This window comes from Colletotrichum scovillei, assembly GCF_011075155.1.
Source record: "Colletotrichum scovillei strain TJNH1 chromosome Unknown Contig00003, whole genome shotgun sequence".
Classification (NCBI taxonomy): domain Eukaryota; kingdom Fungi; phylum Ascomycota; class Sordariomycetes; order Glomerellales; family Glomerellaceae; genus Colletotrichum; species Colletotrichum scovillei.
The window spans coordinates 1,964,268-1,982,315 of record NW_023336261.1 but is presented as its reverse complement, the minus strand read 5'-3'; the positions used below and the strand labels follow the sequence as shown (position 1 = coordinate 1,982,315).

The following is an 18,048-nucleotide window of genomic DNA, read 5'->3' as shown; positions in this document are numbered from 1 at the left end:
TTTTTAAGAGCTTCCACCAAGGAAAGCATTTCAAACACTGCTTTAACCGCGCATGGTCTGCTTCTTCATGCTCTTCTTGAGGTCGCGCTCACGCTCCCTCTCGAGGTACTTCTTCTGAGCCTTGGCGTCCAGAGCGCTGAGCTCAGCGTCGCGCTTAGCCTTCTTCTGCTTCTCGCGCTCGAGGGTGCGCTCCTCGGCCTTCTCAGCCTCGGCAGCCTTCTTGAGCTGGGCGATGGTCTCCTCGCGCACGCTGCGGACCTTGCGCAGGACCTCGGGGCGGAAGTGCGCACCCGAGACGAGGGCGTCGGGGATGCGGACAAAGTATTCGAAGAGGGGCAACAGGGATTCGTAGTTGTTGCTTGAGGGGATGCGGTAGCGGAGGAAGACGCGCTTGCGGGGGGTGGTCTCCTCGATGCTATTGCACTGTTAGGAATGAACATGAATCACAGATTGCGGTTGAAACTCACGTGCTGGGGCGCTCAATGGGTTGATCAGAGACGATAAGGTAGTCAAACGCGTCGCCGGCAGCCTCAACGGCCTTGATGAGCTCAGGGGTCAACAGCTGCTCGGTGATCTCGGCGCTCTCGCTCATGACAGTAACCCAGTTGGGAAGCTTGGCATTGTCCTTGGTGAAGGTAATGGAGACATCGTAGCGATCGTCGCGAACCTGCTTCATGCGCTCCTTGGAGACGATGGCCCAGACAAAGTTATCGTACGTGCTCTTGTTCTCCTTGCTGCGCAGCTCGTGGGTGCCGGGGATCGCGGGAACAGTGAGGCTCTCCTTGCCGTCAAAAGGGTAGATGACAGCTTCGACGGAGTCGTGGGGGGCCTCAACGGTATCCATGAAGAAGCTGGTGACGGCCTCGATGATGCTGAGGAACGGGTTGAAGCGCTTGGTCAGCGTCAACTTGACGTCCATGAAGGCGACATTCTGGCGACCGGTTCCGTAGCTGGCAAACTCAAAGAGAGACTTCTCGCGCAGCAGACCCGTAGAGTCCTTGGGGTCGGTGTCGGTCGTAGAACGCGGGGAGAAGCCGACGGAAGCGAACTCGGACTTGAGCACCGGCGCGTGGGCAGTGGCCCAGGACTTGGCCTTCTTGCGGTTGAGGCGCGATCCAATGATGTGCAGGAGGAAGATGACGGCGCTGACGGCGAGGATGGCGCCCTCGAGCTTGAACTCGCTGAGGGAGTGGCGCTCGTGGATGTTGTACCACTTCGTGAAGGGACGTCCCGTGGCCTCGGGCGCGCCACCGAGCGTTGTGCCGCCAGGGGCAGCCGTGAAGGCGCTGGGAACCGGCGACGGATCAGCAGCTCCGGCGAAGTCTGCAAAGTCTATACGCGAGAGATGATTGCGTCAGTCTAATGAGGTTGTGGATTTTGTGGGTGCTGAGGGGAAACTGGAAGCTTTGACAGCACGGGGGGTGATTTAGGGGGCAGGGGAATTGAGTCTCGAGAGTAGCATACCTGAATCACCGCTAGGAATTGGGGATGCAGAGGGCTTGGAGCCTCCAAAGAGGCCGTTGAGGATGGCGGCCATGGTTGCGGTCGGAGGAGGGATGGCTGGCTGGCTGCGGTGGTGTCGAGATCCAAGACTGCAGACAGTGAAGCTGCGTACTTGTGAGGAGGTATCGCCAACCAGAAGGCGAAATTAGGCCAGTCGTCAAGCTGTCGTTAGCCAGTCACATCGCTTTCCTGGAAGCTGGGGCACAGTGACGTTTCTCCACTTATTCATCTGAATGCGGTCGACCGTCGTAGAACCCAGCAGCGTGGGTTCAGTGTCTCGTGCCCGGCCCGAGGGCCTTTAGCGGCTCCGGGACAACGTATCTTCCGTTCAAGCTCTGGTTGTCTGGACGACGCGTCTGGAATGTCAATAGTTGCCAACGTCAGTCATGGCGACATCATGCAATAAAGCGTCAAAAGCAGGAGCACTCAAGTCAACAAATCAACCCCGTATGGACTCAAGAAGAAGAAGACAAGATGGTGCGAACAACAGCAGCTCGTACTTACGGCAAGACCTCAACAAAGGCAAAAGTAAGGCGTCTGTTTGCTGAACTTCCACAAACCCCGATTCGGAAACCCAATGCGACAGTCACGCTGGACTCCGAAGATGACTCTATCATCAAGATTACCGAGGATCTGGACGCCCTTGGGATCAATTTGGATTCCTATTCCTCGGAAGATGAGCTATCAAAAGACTTCAGCGAAATTGTTGTGGCATCTCCACCAACACCACAAAAACCGGAAACTCCCCCAAGGGCGGTAAAACAAACCCCAAGGACCGCGAAAACCACGAGACGGATAGCCAAAGGGTCACTTCCTACACCCGTATCAAAGGCTGAAACGCCCAAAATCAAAGTCCCCGAAGTGCCAGTAGAGCCACAGCCTGACTATCGCATTCTTACTTGGGAGGATGTATGCCCACCCGGAGACACAATCGAAAAGATCGCCGAGGCTTCCTATGCAGAAGTTTACCGTGTTCGAAATGAGCGTGGCACAAGCATCATAAAATGCATCCGTCTCGAGTCGCCCATCAAGGCGCAAACAAAGACCCAGGAGCGCTCTGGACTCGTTGACGAAGAGCCGCACTCAGAAGACGATATGCGTGGTGAACTAAGCATATCCGAGTGGCTCGCCAATATTCCCGGTTTCGTCATTTACAAGGAGCGCTACCTTGTGAAAGGAAAGGCTCCAAAATGCTTGCTTGAAACACACCAAAGCTTTCATCGGAAGATGAAGCGTAAGGACCCGGATAGGCTGCAGTTCTACCCAAGCCCGAGTCGCTATCTTGACGAGACCACCTTCTTGGTGGTAGAGCTTGGTGATGCAGGAACCGCGCTCGAGGACTTCGAACTCACAGACTCCAGTCAGCTGTGGGATATCTTCTTCCATGTAGCCATTGCACTGGCTAGGGCGGAAGATCTGGCTTGCTTTGAGGTATGTTGACACGTCATTGAAGCGACTGGCAGGGAGCCGTGAGCTAACAAGATCAGCACCGCGATCTGCATGAGGGCAACCTTTGCATACGGAGATCAGAAGACCCACAAACGCGGAATCCGAAGAAAGCAGGGCCGTACTTTGGCTACTCTGGCCTTGATATTACGATCCTTGACTATGGCCTCTCCCGTGCCGAGGACCTCGAATTGGAGGAATCTCAGCCTATTGCGCTCGACCTCGAGAAGGACCTCAGCATCTTCACCAGCACCCACGCCCCACAATGCAAGGTTTACCGCCAAATGCGATCCTTTCTTATACGTGGCGAGCGTGGGCATCTGCCACCGTCCGCCCACAAATTACCTTACTGCAAGGGGGTAGATGGCGAGCCTCTATCATGGGACGTATTTGTGCCGTACACCAACGTCTTGTGGCTGGCATATCTCTACCAGTACATGATCAAGGGGTTCCAGGGCGATAAGAAGGACCTCACAGCATTCAAAAAGGTCACGAAAGAGCTATGGAAATACCTCGATCCCGATGCCAAGGCTGGAACGCCGGCATTTGGGACTTCTGCCGAGGTTGTGAGGTTCGCGGTTGAAGCCGGCTGGATAGCCGAGTCACAGCTGATGGGGGATATTGAAGAGGATAGAGAGGAGAGCATCATTCTTTCCAGAGAGGAGTTACAGGAGCTGGGTCTGCGACGATCACCGAGAAAGCTGCGGTGACCTTCAAGAGTGTTGAGTACGAGGTTGGTTTGGATTTACGGCGTATTACATACCAAGGGGCATCAGGAGCTAGAGCATTGCATATGGGCACTAGGCGAAAAGGCGGGTCTAAGATATATGCATAGATGATTGCAAATACCCAATTGATATTATTCAACAAAGTCGTTCAGTGATAAGAAGCGAATGTGGATCTACTTAAAGATCACTCCGACATTGCTGTCGTGTGAGTAAGCCTATCTTCCATACCCAAAGAAGGCCTGCAGTCAGACAGCCCTGCCTGCACATTTATGACAAGACTACAACGCTACGGACATCTAGTTGAACAGCTCGTCAGAACTAGTCCTATCTTCATTGCCGTTACCTTGGCTGACACTTCCTCTTTCCTTCTTCCCACCGTTCTCGATGTATCTTGCCCTCCTCACCACGCCCGTATACTCGTGAGAATACGACCAAAGGGACGGTTCTTGGGAAGACTGTGCTCTTCTGCGTCTGCCTCTTGAGGATTTTCTTTGCTTGCATGAGAAGATTGTACTTCCGGGTCCGCGGCAATCACAATCTCGTTCCCCCGTAGTGTGACTTGTAGTTTCTTTGAAGTCTTCTGGAGATCATCTGCCGTCTGTAGACCAGGGCTCAAGGCTTCGCGGCAATCGTTGCTGAGAACAACAAGATTTGCCAGAGCCGAGTCCTTGACATCGGCTGGGACGTAGACATCTTTCGTTCCTTGTTGCCGAGACGCCACACTCTGGGTGGCAATGACCATGATGAGGAACAGTGTCGCCGCTACAACCTCGATGGCAAGGAAAGAAACCCATCCCCACTTGATGTGAACGTACGCAATCTCTTTCAAGGGAGTTCCCTCGATAACGACCGCACCTGGTCTCTTGGCTTGGTGATGGGCCGTTCGTAGACTGTCAGTCTCAGTCAGTAACGTGATACGAATATAGACTAGGAACTGACTCAGATGAAATTCGGGTAGCAACGTCTAGGAAGAAGTTGTCAAGATGAGTCGCTCGCCGCGTAGAATTGAAGATATCCTGGTTGGTGTAGAGTACATCTCGGAACCAGGACCGTGCAAAGTTACCAATCCAAACGAGTCCAGTTCGTTTAATCGGTAATTCTCCTTCCCCTTCAAGTAAGTAAGATAGACCCCTTGCTATGCTCTGCATGGACGCGTACGAGGCACTAAATTTCTTCGTTCCAGTGTTCGGAGTTGTGATTTGGACAAGTAAGTCGCCCTGTTCTTTCGGCATGTCGCAAGTCTCAGATTCTTGTTCCAATTGTGTACAATTGGGCCTCAAGACGATACCTTTGCTTGCATCATCTCGTTTCAATGAAGTTTCGGTTATAAAGGTCTCTTCCACCCCGGTGCGAACTTTTGTCTCGAATGTCTGAACGCAGATATGGAACAGGACTTCGCGTGCCTCGTATGTGAACTCTGAGATTGAGCGGATCATACTTTGAGCATCATCTGAGTCACTCAAGTTGACGTTAGTTCCACTTGGTGGTAGCGGAGAAGTGTAAATGAGGAAGAACGAGGCGATTCTGGTACTGAGAAGATCGGTGTTGTTTGAGAAGCCGAAGGTATCAGCCCCTTCCAATACTTTGCCTTTAACCGCCAGTGGATTCTGATGAAGAAAGAAGTATTTGTCCGAGAGACTAGCCTTCCATGTGTTCAGGCCGGTGGCCAGCCTTCCGATACCGCCCCCAACTACATCCACCGTCACGTTCGTCAACACCCCAATCAGAAGTTTTGAAGTTATGTTCGCAAAGGCCACACAAACACCTAGCGACCGATAGGGATCGAAATTACAATTTCCAGTAGAGCACAATGCTTTCTGTGGAGGCGCTGGGACGTCGAAATTCCGAGTATCCGGTATCGTAGCCTTCAACGCCGCAATTTCTACCACATGACCCAACTTATACTTGTCCAGGTTGATTTCGTTAATAGTGAATATCTTAGCCCGCTCCCCAGCAGCCTTGTCATTACGTGTAGGATAACTGATGGCCAATTGAGTTACTGGGGAGGAAAGAACGCTGACAACCATCAAGATGGCGCCAATAGTGACTGTGTGCTTGAGTCGCACCCGGTACAACATTTCCATGGAGCCCAACAAACCTCTACTTGCTTGGTCAAAGACATAAAAGTCATATAGAGGTCTTGGCTTCATAAACCAGGTGAACTTGAACTGACTCAAGGCACTTGACGTTGATAGCATGAAGGCTACTTTCGCCAGCGTCGTGAAAAATGCGAGGAATGTGTTGAGCGTGATTGTGAGAGGCCACTTGGGGAGCGGATGACCATCATAAGAGGCAATAATTACGAGGATTGCTGGAGTGCTCCATGGAAGGCATTAGTCAAAGATCTACAAGGTGGAGTTCGCCTGCCTGATCCCCTCTCGCGCTTGCTTACCGACGAATGAAGCGATGCTGACCACGATGCAGAGCATCTCTTTCCACCAGACCCTCCAGAATGGGTCATATACTCTCGATGCCGTAGAGATCTGAGATTCGCTTCTCGATTCAGCGCATGCGAGTGAGGGTTGTTCCGCAGATATGAGACACCCCTGACTGAGTATGGCGCCGTCGTCGATCGCTGGCTCTTGACGTGTGTGAGAAGCAGGTATGCTTGCAGCTGCAGGCTCTTGGTCGATTTCAAGACCCCCCGCCGAGAAAACGGAGGAGCCTGTGTGTTGTTGAAGCTGAGTATTGGCAGAAATGGTAGAAGGAGATGGCAAAACATCTGTCTGATGGGGGTGGCTCTCGTGGAGATGAAGCCGTTGCGTTGATGTATCGTTACTGGAAACATCAGAGACAGGTGGTTGGTTCTGGAGAGCCTCAAAATCATCGTCCAGACTTGGGCATGTAGACTCTTGCTGGTGGGGATGTTGATGACATGGACTCTTCAGCTGGACCACTTCTGCAGTCTGGTCCAACATGATCGAAGATGAATAAACATGGGAGCTGTCAACAGCTACCATGAATCGAAAGATAATGAAATTTTCCGAGAGGAACTAAGGCTTACTTTCTCATAGATGCAGTGATTTCAGCTTATACTAGTTGTCCTGTCAGTTTGCCTATTGCGCGGAGAGATCGAAGTACGGCTCACAAAAAACAACAAGTGGACGTAAGCTCGAGGCTTCCCGACCATGTGTAACTCTAGACGGTCAATATTTGTGCATCCGATTTCCATGGAAGGCGGCGAGAAATGTGGGATGAAGTCATTCCATGCAAGTAGCCTGACCGTAGCATCGTTCAAGAGCGACTTACGGGAGTTACCGAGTAACCTTTAATAACAAACAACGTCTACTTCACACCGCTGAATTATTGCAGAAACAAAGATATTTCTCATGATAATGGCGGTAAGCCTTGTGCAACACACGGTTGTACGCTGCCTACTGTCCAGGCACACGTGAAACCTGACGTGGCCCCCGAGTAATCATAACATTGCATAGTTTCAAGATCAGTGCGGATTGACAAGCCTGCGATGATTATGGTGGTGAACATGAAGTGGACCCTCTGACCACGCTGTGTGGCTGCTAAAGAGACACGCTTGCATCGTAGAATATATACGAGTTTTGGGGGAGAGCTTGAATTGCTGTGGTTTAAAGACATTCGTGGGCATAAGTTACCACATTCAATGATCCCACTTTATACTCGACTCCAGCTAAACATTTACCGCATTGAACGATATCATATGTGAGATTCTGTATAGTTCCGAGGAAGTGCTGGGTGCTGCAAATATCGGTCGTGGCGGTTCCAGTTGATATGTTTTACCTAGTAATTGCAATGGTCTTTCTGAGTAACTTTGTTAATAGAACATAACGAGTTCTTCTACTTCTAAAGTGTGAAAACTTCTGGGTTGTATATACCCGGACCATTCTGCCCACATCTGGTGAGTCCGCTTCTACTTATAGAGGGTAGTCTTAGCAGACAGCCCTAGATGCCTTCAAACATGAAACCCCGGTGAACTCTGCGAAACCCTATCGAGAAATCGCAACGTCGCTTCTTTTCATACCACACACAAAACATATGGATGTTTAATCATGATGCTCGAACCATTACCCTTTCCAAAATCAAGAGAAGACGCGGTTCCCATGCACATGGGAGATGTGGTGACCTTCAGCGCATCTCCAGCAGCAGCGAGTATGGATTGATCTCGATATGATAGAGTAATAAGATGTGTTTGCGTTACTGAGTCGAAAATTTATTGGAGTGTGCGTTGTTTGTCCATTGATAGGTAATGTGTATGAAAGGTGAGCCCGAGCATGGAGCGATGTTGTCGCGGCCAGTGCCCAGCTCCCGCAAGCCAATCAAGTATTAATCCTACGTAGCAACTTCGAAACCCAGACTCGCTGACAATGTTGTGCTACCAAGATGGTACGGCAAAAGCCTTTGGTAAGTTGAAAATTAAGCCAAGGAAGCAATGCATGTCACTGGAGCATTGTTCGTGCGTACATACACGCAACCAAAGCTTCCTCTCAACAAAATACTCTACAATTCATTACTGAACAGTGTCTAGAGGCTGTTATACGAGGAGTACTGCAGAAGAAGGCAGGATCCGATTACTGTGAAGTTAAACATGGTACTCCGATCTGGATTCAACATAACCAGTTGCTTATATCCATAGCATGGTCCGAGAGCTCTCAAACACCAAGATACGGACTTGAGCCACATAAAAGTGCGTCTGGAGAATGAAAGAAAAAACCCTTGTAGCAAGCGATATGGTCTCTTGTGTGCGCATCGCAGACGTGGCGCTGATCAACTTCTACAAGCAAGGCCTTCATCGCGAATTCACAGCAAATGTCTACCAAGTACGTTACTTATTCTACATTTCTGTATAACAATAGATAGCCAGTCGTCCAGTCATCGTCGCATCCCGGTTGAGGACTACCTAAACCAGGGCGCCATCAATTAGAAACCATGGACGAGCCTGGCGTACGTACATAAGCTCAGCAGCGGGCACAGATACTCAACTGGGCGCTCACTGGTACACCACACTTGAGAAGCAACTACTCGGGTTGATTAACTGTACCCTAGGTAACTACTTCGGAAACATACAACTGCGTGCCTACCGGCAATGCCAATACTCCATCACTGACTCGAGACATACAGATGATTGTAGAGTCTAAGATGCATTGTTTCAACGCCATGACGGCATCGGGCATCCGCGAAGGGCGGGCAGATGAGAAAGTCGGAGTTTACTCCGATGCCACCCTCCTATGTGGTCTTTACCAAGGAGCCGCTATCTCGACGATCGGCGTCAATGGCCCTTCTCTCGCCCCCAAAAACATGATTAAGAAACAAGCAGAGCGATCATCGGCCCACCTAGAAAGCCACCATGCACTCATGCACAACATCGACGCTTCTCGGAAAGAGCGCTGGATGGGAAAAGTTGAAACCCCCATTCCACAGAATCAGCGACGATAACACCGCCGTCAATATAACCTTTCCGATATTTCATCGCGGTAGGTGGCAGCGCTCGAACAAGGATGAGAGTCAGTCTCCAGCATCGGATGGTTACACCCAGACTCGTGGGAGAGGAGAGAGAGAGAAACGACCCCCACCCTCCATCCCCCCCGGATCGCCGAGACAGGAAGAGAGAGAAAGACCGGGGACCCGGACTCCACCCCGAACAACACCGGCATCGCCGACATTTGTCCTTTTTTCTCCACACCCGGCCGAGTCTTCCCCCCTCGCCCAGGGAGAAGCAACACCTTCCAAAAATCGCGGCAAATCTGCAGAGCCGGCCGAAAGAGTCAGGCGAGTGTGCCGCAGGTGCATGGCAGGCAGGCCACACAACGTGGTGGTATCGTCGAGGACCAGATCCCGAAATGAGACTCTGTAATCATACCCCGACAGGCCCATCACATCCCGAGAACTGGTTCTATTGTTCCCCCCTCCTGAATGGCAACACTTTGCGACACGTATTTCAAATCGCAGTGTATCATTTGCTCGAGTTGCCTTTCCGCTTTTCCAGCCCCTCCAATAAGTCTACCTGCCCACCTACCTTATGGTATAGGAATGCCGCTACAGTCTGTGTCGTACTATACGATAAACCGAGACTACCCTATCTCGCATCTATAACATCCCGCAGCTAGTTACAGACAGACATAGACCAACCACACCAGTCCTTTCCTATCCCACCTATCACCGAGAGAACCTACTAAAGTAATCTTATCTACTTACACAGCACCAAGAGAAAAGCACCACTTTCACCTTAGCCCATCCACTAAGAACATCGTGCTGACTGGGCAAATCTCCCCGAACAACACCCGGCCAGATAACCTGAAAGGTAGGTACTTTACTTACCCTACTTACTTGAGTGCCTAAGTAGGAACCCAATGGAACGCATATCACAAACACGACTCAAAGTGCCCCGCGCCTCACGTCATCTCACACAATCACGCACAATCTAATCCATCTCATCACACTAGCACAAGACCCCCCTTCTACGGAATACACGCTACCATCATCGCTCACGCGGCCGCGGCGTCAAGTGCGCTACAGCCGCCGCATCCTCACCACCACCACCACCGCCTCTCATCGGTCAGGTTCACCTCGAACACCCCGTATCCTAACCCGATCATGCTCACCTTTGCCCAGCCCCAGCCCCCAACCAAGGCCACTCACTCACTCTCACCCACTCACACCTACGTACACCTACACACACCATTCCTCAATGGAGGAGAAGATGAAAAAAAAAGTGTTCCCACCCTGGAGCATTCCGCCGCACCGTACCTACATTACGTGCCTGACTTGCGTGATACTAGTCCCGGAATCCGGCATCACACACACACATACACACACACTAGCAGTCTCACACACATCATTTCACAGCGTACGGAATACTGGAACCTGCGTTAAGCTCACCGCCCTTGCCTTGGTCCCTCGCCCTTTCGCTCCGATCACTTGGGACCATCGTCGCCTACCCATTCGTTCGTCACCGTCGTCGTCACATATTTCTCGGGACAAGACGGTGGTTCTACCTACCTTACCTTACCTCACTCCCCCCCACCTCCTTCGAAGCTCCGCCATCATCGGCCTCTATCACGAGACCTCGTCTCGTTCCCAGACCATCCGTCATCGCTCACCCATTCAACCTCCATCACGATACCCATTCACACCTTTCCATCACCACCGTCTCACAAGACAAAGTCGCCCCCATCACGAGCCTAAGCACATGACTCGGAACAAAAAAGCAGCCTCACCTTGACCCATCATCAAATCAAACATCGTGAACAAGACAACCACTCCAGAAATGTAATGTCTCTGTGATAGAACCCCCCTAGAACCCCAAGAACTCCCACTGCCGAGAATCTACCTGCCCGCCCGCGTTGGCACGTACACAATCCCCACCAACGTCATCAAATGCCCCGGCCTCTAACCAAGCATCGCTAGCCTCGGCCCCATTCAAACCGAAGTGGATGATGCTGGGCCTGCGGCCTGCCGAAATGTCACGATCCATGGAGACCAAAACCCCAAGATGAAGAAACTCCCCCACACAGCGCATGTTTCCATCAGCCGCTAGCCCACTGCCGTAATTCTCCCGCGCCCGCTGGGAAAACAAAAGCCTGTAACGCGAAAATGACACGGAATGGGGGACTTAATCCAACGGTCTTATCCAGGAGGATGGTAAGGAAGGGAACATGAACACCCTGAAAAGACCAGTGAACTTGAACGGCCGCGCTATTACTGGGACGGACAAAATCGCACCCAGGGATCAAAATTGCTGACAAAGTCATCTACTCCTCTTGCTCTCACTCACTCGACATCCCCAAGCGCTTGTGTAACACACAAGTAATCAACAGAATCCTTCACTTGCACCCGTAACCCATAAACCCAACCTTCGAAAAGGGAAAAAAAAAAAAGGTTCTAGACTCAAGTCAGCAAGAGAAAAACCACAAGCGAAGCGGCACAGCAAGATCGTCCTGCCCTTGACAATGATGGTCTGGAACCTCGAATCAATATACACACGCAGCCCATTGGCCGTCCTGTCCATGGTGTGCCATTTAATATCGAGATCCTGCTGTAACCCAACATCCTGTATATCATTATCCGTGACCTGCACAGCCAAACAGAGTTGAGCAAGTACCTCAGTCTGCACTCTGCCTGCCGAAAGCCCGCCCAAACTAACCCCCGCGGGGGGAGAAGGAAGCAAGGCAAGGCGAGGCAAGGCGAGGCAAGGCAGGCAAGAGACAGAACGATCTCCCCAATCACACAAGTCGTTCCTCTTATCACGGCATTCCCAGACTTGTCCATCCGCGGGAATCCGATCCCCTCTGTCGTCACACACCTTTCAAGTCTCGCGTCGAGCGCGTCTTCTCTCTCTCTCTCTTTCCTGTCTGTCCCTAACTCGCCCGCTTACCTTACCTGTACCGATAAACTGATACGCTGGTAAACTCCCCCGACTCCCGACTCCCCGAGTCAGTGTCGCACGTCGCCAGGCCCCGCCCCGTCCACCTCACGATCTGGGGAAGACCGCACCCGCACCACACAGTCAAAAAAAGAACCAGTGATCGACATGCTACGTCTGGGGGAGCAACATTGCATATCGTGAAGGTCCAAAGAGGTCTGGCGTGTGTGGATCGGACGATTGGGGGTCCTTACCTTGCTCTCTCTTCCCCCATCTCCGAGGTGTCCCATCCCATTCACCTCGGCTTTCCGTCAGTGAACTCGGCGGTGCCGATCCATTGAAAGTCAGCTCGACGCGATTTCTCACACAATTGCGATATGCCAAGTGTTCATGATTGATACAATTCATTGGTCGAATGACCCGCTGGCTACACATTGATGCTAGGTGGTATTTTCAGAAAGAATATAATAGTGTTCCCATTGGGAGGAGGGGGAGTACTGTATCCGCCATGTACCTCCTCTGGGTTGAAAAAACAGTATGTGAAGTACGCGCCCGAATACTAGATCCGTGATGCCCTTGATGCTAGCTATTCCCGGTTTCCGTAGATGCTTTGTCCTTCTATGTATGCTCAGATGGCCTTGAAGAACCCGTCATGTGAGATGATAATGCTGCCCCAACATAGAGTCGTAACAACAAGTGATGATGAAAAAAAACAGCAGTAAACCCCCGTCAGGAATTACCTGCCAAACCCGCAACACGGAGTATCTCGTAGAAACCTCCGTGTGCTTTCGTTGGGTAAGGCGTGGTGAACCAAACGGGTTTCGCTGCAAAACCAAGACAGGATTAACCATCCCCAAATCGCTTTACCAAATGCCCATTAATGCCCATGCCCCATGTCAATGCAACCCCCAACTTTTTTGTGATCCTGCCCGAATTCCCCCTCCCTCACATGACCGAAGCCATGGCGTTTCGCAGTGCCAAAAAACAATCGTAAGTGCGCAAATGAAGCCCCCACAAGTCGCAATGCTAGTCTCTCTGCCGAGATGCCATGCTTCATTTTTCGTGGGGTTGATTTGCGGGGGGCAGTAGAGGAGGTGAAGGCTGGTGAATGAGGTGTGCGGATGAGTCGGAAAGGTGACACCCGGAAAGCCACTCTGAGAGAGAGCTTGAGATGGATCATATCCCCTTGTCGGCTCATTACCTCCCTCCGTGGTTGCCCCCGCGTTTTCCGGTGTTCGAAATCGACGCTAACCCCGCGCTCTGGGGCTGGGGTTATACAGGCGAGTACGAGAGGGAAGACCCATCGAACCCGCTGAGCGCACGCACACCGTCATTCCCGTGGGGTGACGAGGTGTCAATCCTCCCCGTGCGGTTGTGTAATGGTTGACTGAACCAGTTGAATGGTGATGCAGCCTCCCGACACGGTCCCCGTCTGACGGTGTTAGCGACCGACCATGGGCGTCACCAACTCGATGCTTTTCGGCCTTGAGTAGCCGGGCCCAGTGGGTCTCCGTGTCGGTAGCGGCCGGTCCATACCGCTGGAGCTGTAGTTGTAGGCGTAGCCATTCGCTGCGTAGCCTCCGTCGTATGTGGCCGGGAAAAAGCTGTTGCTGCCGCGGTTGTACGAAGTACTGGGGCTGTTGGTGCTGCTCTTGGTAAATGGCCAGATGCTGGCGTGCGACGATGTGGGGGACGGCGGGCTTGGGGGTCGGATGCTGAGTGACCTCAACGCGGAGATGGCGGACGAGTATTGCGCGCCGGAGGTGGCACCTGGTGTCGTGGGCGGCGAGAAGTGCATCGAGTTCGGCCTTGAGGGGGACGCACGAGGAACAATGTCTCTGGGCTCGGGGTTGCATGCGGCGTAGAAAGGGTAGTTGCCCATGTGCGGTTGGCTCATAGTCCTGCCAGTTGATGCAGTTTGCTGATCATGCTTGCGGCATCTGCGTAGTGTCAGTAAAGCACTCATTCCGCTCAGAGACATTCACTTGGAAGTGGCAGCTTACGATTCTGAGCAGTACAGGAACCTGTCATCTTGAGGTACAAATTGCTTTTCGCAGGTCATGCTAGATCACACGGTCCAGTCAGCGAATTGTTCAGTCAATAGGGTGGGAACAATGGCTCGAAGGGAAATTTGAGTGCGTAGACACCCTTCGGAAGAATAGCATGCGCACTACAATGGGCGTCCATCGTGACACTGCAGACCTCCCAAACGGGATGACAATCTGCAACAAAGATTGGATGACGGACAATGTTACAAGACAGCTTGTTGCGGGGTTGACAATCTAGAACATGGCGGCGTTGAGGAAGCACTCATGTCCAGATCGGGGAGTGAGAGTGAGAATGAGAGTGAGGGAGACACGACGAATGTGAACAGTGAATAAGACAAGATCAAAAAAAACTGTCGCAACAAACTTACCAGAACTGAGGGAAACTCTCCCGTTCATCGTCCCACGAGTCTTGCTGTTCCCGTTCCCGTTCCCGGTCTCTGGGGTTCTTGCCCAACTTCTGGGGGGTTTGGCGTCTGGTGAGAGTCGAAGGACGCTTGCCGTAGCGGGAGGGATCGGTAGCTGTGACAGTCTTCTCCGTCATGGAGGTGTTGCCCGACTTTCTGCGGCTGTGATGCATTGTGAAATCTTTCTCTTGGCGTATGTATGTACGACTGAGAGAAAGGGATCTGGGGAAGGGGAAGATCGAGAGAAGAAAACAACAAGCCAACGATGCGACGAGGTTGGCAGGGGTTCTTCTTGTAGTCTATCGCTCAGACTCTCGCAGCTCACGCTCACAGTTAGTTTCCGAGTCCTCAGTCTCAGTTGGCTGTGTTGTGGTGCCTGTATCGGCGGATGGACGGCGGGACAAGATAAGCGGGGAATGGGCGGGTTTGGTGGAGGGGTAGCGCCGTTCTATTCCCCCAAGGAGCGATGATTGACGAACAACAGCGTGTAGTGCCACTGCAGTTGCGAACGTCCGTCCTGTCTCGGCCGTCGGGTTTGGCAGAGGCGATGGGTGAAGCAGCGTCGGACGAGGGAAGAAGATTTCCGAACCCTTTTCTTCTGCAACAGTGAAAATTTTTCGCAACAATCGGTGAGATGTGAATCTAGACTGCCTGTTGGTGGCCTTGTATGGGAATGCAGGAAATTGGTCCCTGCTTTCACGCGTTCCGAGTGGCAAATTCGAAGCCCTGGGCTGAGTGAACGAACAGGTAAAGTAGTGGTGGTAAGGTAGGTTAGAGTGGTGGTCGTCGGCTGTGACTCCGTGTGTCTTGTCCGCCCGCTGAAGAGATTTTTTCTTCTTCTCCGGTCGTTGGTCTTCCCCCGCAGGTCAGAGCGGGTGCTGGGAGGATTAAGAAGGGTCTCGAGCTATCGCAGCGTGCAGGGGACGCCTGATGTGGTACGCCTTATTTCTAGTAGCTAAGGCGTCTTGGTGATGGATTGAAAGATAGCGGCGGGTTTGGCTGGGGGGTGTGGGAGTGGATATGTATGTATATTTGGCCGAGAGCTGATAAGTGATGGATTGCCCGTGGGCGATGGATGGCTGATGGCTGATGGATTGTGGTGCGGGTTTGTGGCCGTGACCGTCGCCGTGACCGTGACTGATACAATGCTCCAGATGAAAACTTGAATAGAGAGCCCGTGTTCCTCCTATCAGGCCAGTCGGAAGTTTTTAATGCAAGAGACAAGTCTGGGATTGAGAGACACTGAGAAAGATGAGAGGTGTGTCCGAGGCAGGACGGGATAGGACAACATGGGATGGGAGGTCAAGGGAATAAAAGAGGCGTGCCGCAAGTCCAAGCAGGCCTGATGTGGTGTTGCAAGCTTGCAGGAAGGATTGGCCGGATGTGTTTTTTTGAGAGGGCTAGCTCGGCTGAGGAGAGACTGAGAAGAGTACCTGCGCTGACGGTTGCTATTACCGTGCTAGGTAGGTATCTTTTGGTGAGACCCGGCGAGGTGGGTGGTGTGAGAGACTCAGACTCAGTGACAGAGAGGTGTGCGCGGGTTGAGTCTCCAGGCTTAGAGTGAAGGAGAGTGAGAGACCGGGGTTGACTTGCACCAGCGTGGGTTTGTTTCTCGCTCCAGGGATAACCGGGGTCTGCAGGTCAAGTCTAGGTACAGTCGGAACTAGGAGGTACTCTGCTAGGTGCAGCAAAATGTTTGCTGCGGCCTCGATCTCTCGAGGAATTAATTAAACAGCTCCTAGGAAGCACGATGACGCCAGAGTCGAGAGCGAGTGCGGGGACCAGGGCTGGCTAGCTCCAAATTGGCCCGTTGTCCGTCTTCCGTTCGGGGGTGGGAATTTGCGAAAGAGAGATGCGATTTGTGTATCAGCAAGGCGAAAGCCGAGCAGCAGGTGTGTTGCTCGATAGAAGGGACGACGGATCCTCAAGTGGATTGAGACGAAATAGAGCCAGACTGACGTAGTGATCACTCAGTCAAAGACGAGATTGCCGAGGAAATGTCAAGGCGAAGAAAGACAGAGAGCAATTGGCGACAGATGAGGCTCCTGGAACCGGGACAGAATTGGAGCCGAGAAATAAATATATGTAGTCCCGCAGACGGTTGGTTTGACTCTTCGAATAGTGTTCAATGGCTCTTCTCTTGTTGAATGAATGGAGCCCGATCGAGTGTGACTCTTTCCGTTGCCGTCCTTACTTGTCACTCCCTTGCAAGTTGATGTATGGATATTCTTTTTTTTACTCTCTCCCCTTGTCTATCCGTACCCTCTGTAAATTTTTCAACCCGGTACCCAGACAAGCCGCAAAGACGCAAGGTACCTCGGATTGACGCAAGGACAGGCAGGGCCGTGGGCTCGCCGAAAGCGGAGATGTTGTGGTGCGGACGGACCTCCAGCTTATGAGATGGATCAAGCGCCGCCGACTCGTCCGTCGTCTCAACTCTGCCGATGACAGCAGCGAGAATGCCACCCAAACCGTACGGGTATGGGTGCTCTGTAGCTTGTAATTGTGTGTGGTTACAGGTGTACCGAGGAGTAACGACGACCGGAGACCAGACACCCTGATGAACCCTCTCGTGGCTAAGAAGGGTATGGCGTGAGGGTCTTGATCTGCTTGTGTCCGAACGAAGCGGTGGGAAGCAAGGGCAGCAAAGCTAGGAATGAGCTCTCTGGCCTCTTGCTGGATAGCCGCTGCTTCTGTATGAGGACTGGCGGGTTGGCTCTTGCGTGTGAGACCGGAGAATAAAATGTCGTTCTTTGTAGTCTGTGTGTAATGTGTATGCAGCCGTGTCTTTTTTCGTATCCCGAGCTAATGTGGTATGGAATTCCTGTAGAAAATGTCTTCTTGCGCAATATCTTTTTTTTTTCTCCGTCCCCCCCGTCTTCGTTTCTTGTGTAGCCGCTGGTCGGTTTTTTTTTTTTTCTTCTTTTTTTTTTTTCTTACATTCTTCACCGACTTATTGACGTGGTTAAAAAAACGGGTTCGCTAGCGAAGAAAAAAATTGCCTTTCTTTTCAGATCGAGATTCTAGATCGGGGTCCGAGGTTTATATCGCCGCTGCCTTCTTGTAGTCACGGGGATTATGGCATCAAAGAAACCAGGCTTCAGTAACTGTACCTCGTACCTCACAGTGGGGAGGATTGCAGGCCTGCGATGGACGGGGGAAGCCTGTCTAATTCCCTCTCTGCGGGCGGCTCACTCATACCCAGAAGGGTAACCCGGGACCCTTGTCGTCGGCGACTCTGTGAGAAGTTGAGAAGTCAGAAGAGCTCGTTGCGTGCGTGGACGCTGGTGGGTACAAAGTACGCAGTTTGTGGTCAGGACAGACTACACTACTTAGCGAGACGAGGGGGATGTGCGGACCAGGGCAAAGCCGCCAAAGACCAAGCAGGGCTTTTAATAGTGCAAATATGGGGAAGTCCAAAGAGAAGCAGAGGTTGATGCACGATGCTGCCGAGAGAGAAGTCTGGGGATCGGGGATGAAGCCAAAGTTCCTCAGTACCTGCCCTGCCTGCCGTGTCTACCTTACCTCAGTGCCTACCTGCCCGCGTCGCCTTGTACCTACGGGTGCATCGCAATGTAAGGCAG

At 52.1% G+C, this 18,048-nt stretch overlaps 3 protein-coding genes across 3 annotated transcripts; 1 reads left to right on the top strand and 2 right to left on the bottom strand.

The window, feature by feature from the left end:
* Nucleotides 1-42: 42 nt before the first annotated feature.
* On the bottom strand, nt 43-1,537 carry HER10_EVM0004722 (uncharacterized protein; the record flags this gene model as incomplete). The annotated part of the gene is made up of 3 exons (XM_035474356.1): nt 43-415; nt 468-1,332; nt 1,465-1,537. The coding sequence occupies 3 exons, from the start codon at nt 1,535-1,537 to the stop codon at nt 43-45; spliced, it is 1,311 nt and encodes a 436-aa protein (XP_035335966.1).
* A 440-nt stretch (nt 1,538-1,977) lies between these two features.
* Nucleotides 1,978-3,659, top strand: HER10_EVM0001837 (uncharacterized protein; the record flags this gene model as incomplete). Its single annotated transcript, XM_035471572.1, has 2 exons — nt 1,978-2,934; nt 2,991-3,659. The coding sequence occupies 2 exons, from the start codon at nt 1,978-1,980 to the stop codon at nt 3,657-3,659; spliced, it is 1,626 nt and encodes a 541-aa protein (XP_035335694.1).
* An 8,774-nt stretch (nt 3,660-12,433) lies between these two features.
* HER10_EVM0012444 (uncharacterized protein) lies at nt 12,434-17,787 on the bottom strand. The gene is made up of 3 exons (XM_035481840.1): nt 14,429-17,787; nt 14,016-14,075; nt 12,434-13,952 (listed from the first exon to the last, which is right to left on the bottom strand). The coding sequence occupies exons 1-3, from the start codon at nt 14,635-14,637 to the stop codon at nt 13,454-13,456; spliced, it is 768 nt and encodes a 255-aa protein (XP_035336666.1). The 5' UTR covers nt 14,638-17,787; the 3' UTR covers nt 12,434-13,453.
* Between the last annotated feature and the right edge of the window lie 261 nt (nt 17,788-18,048).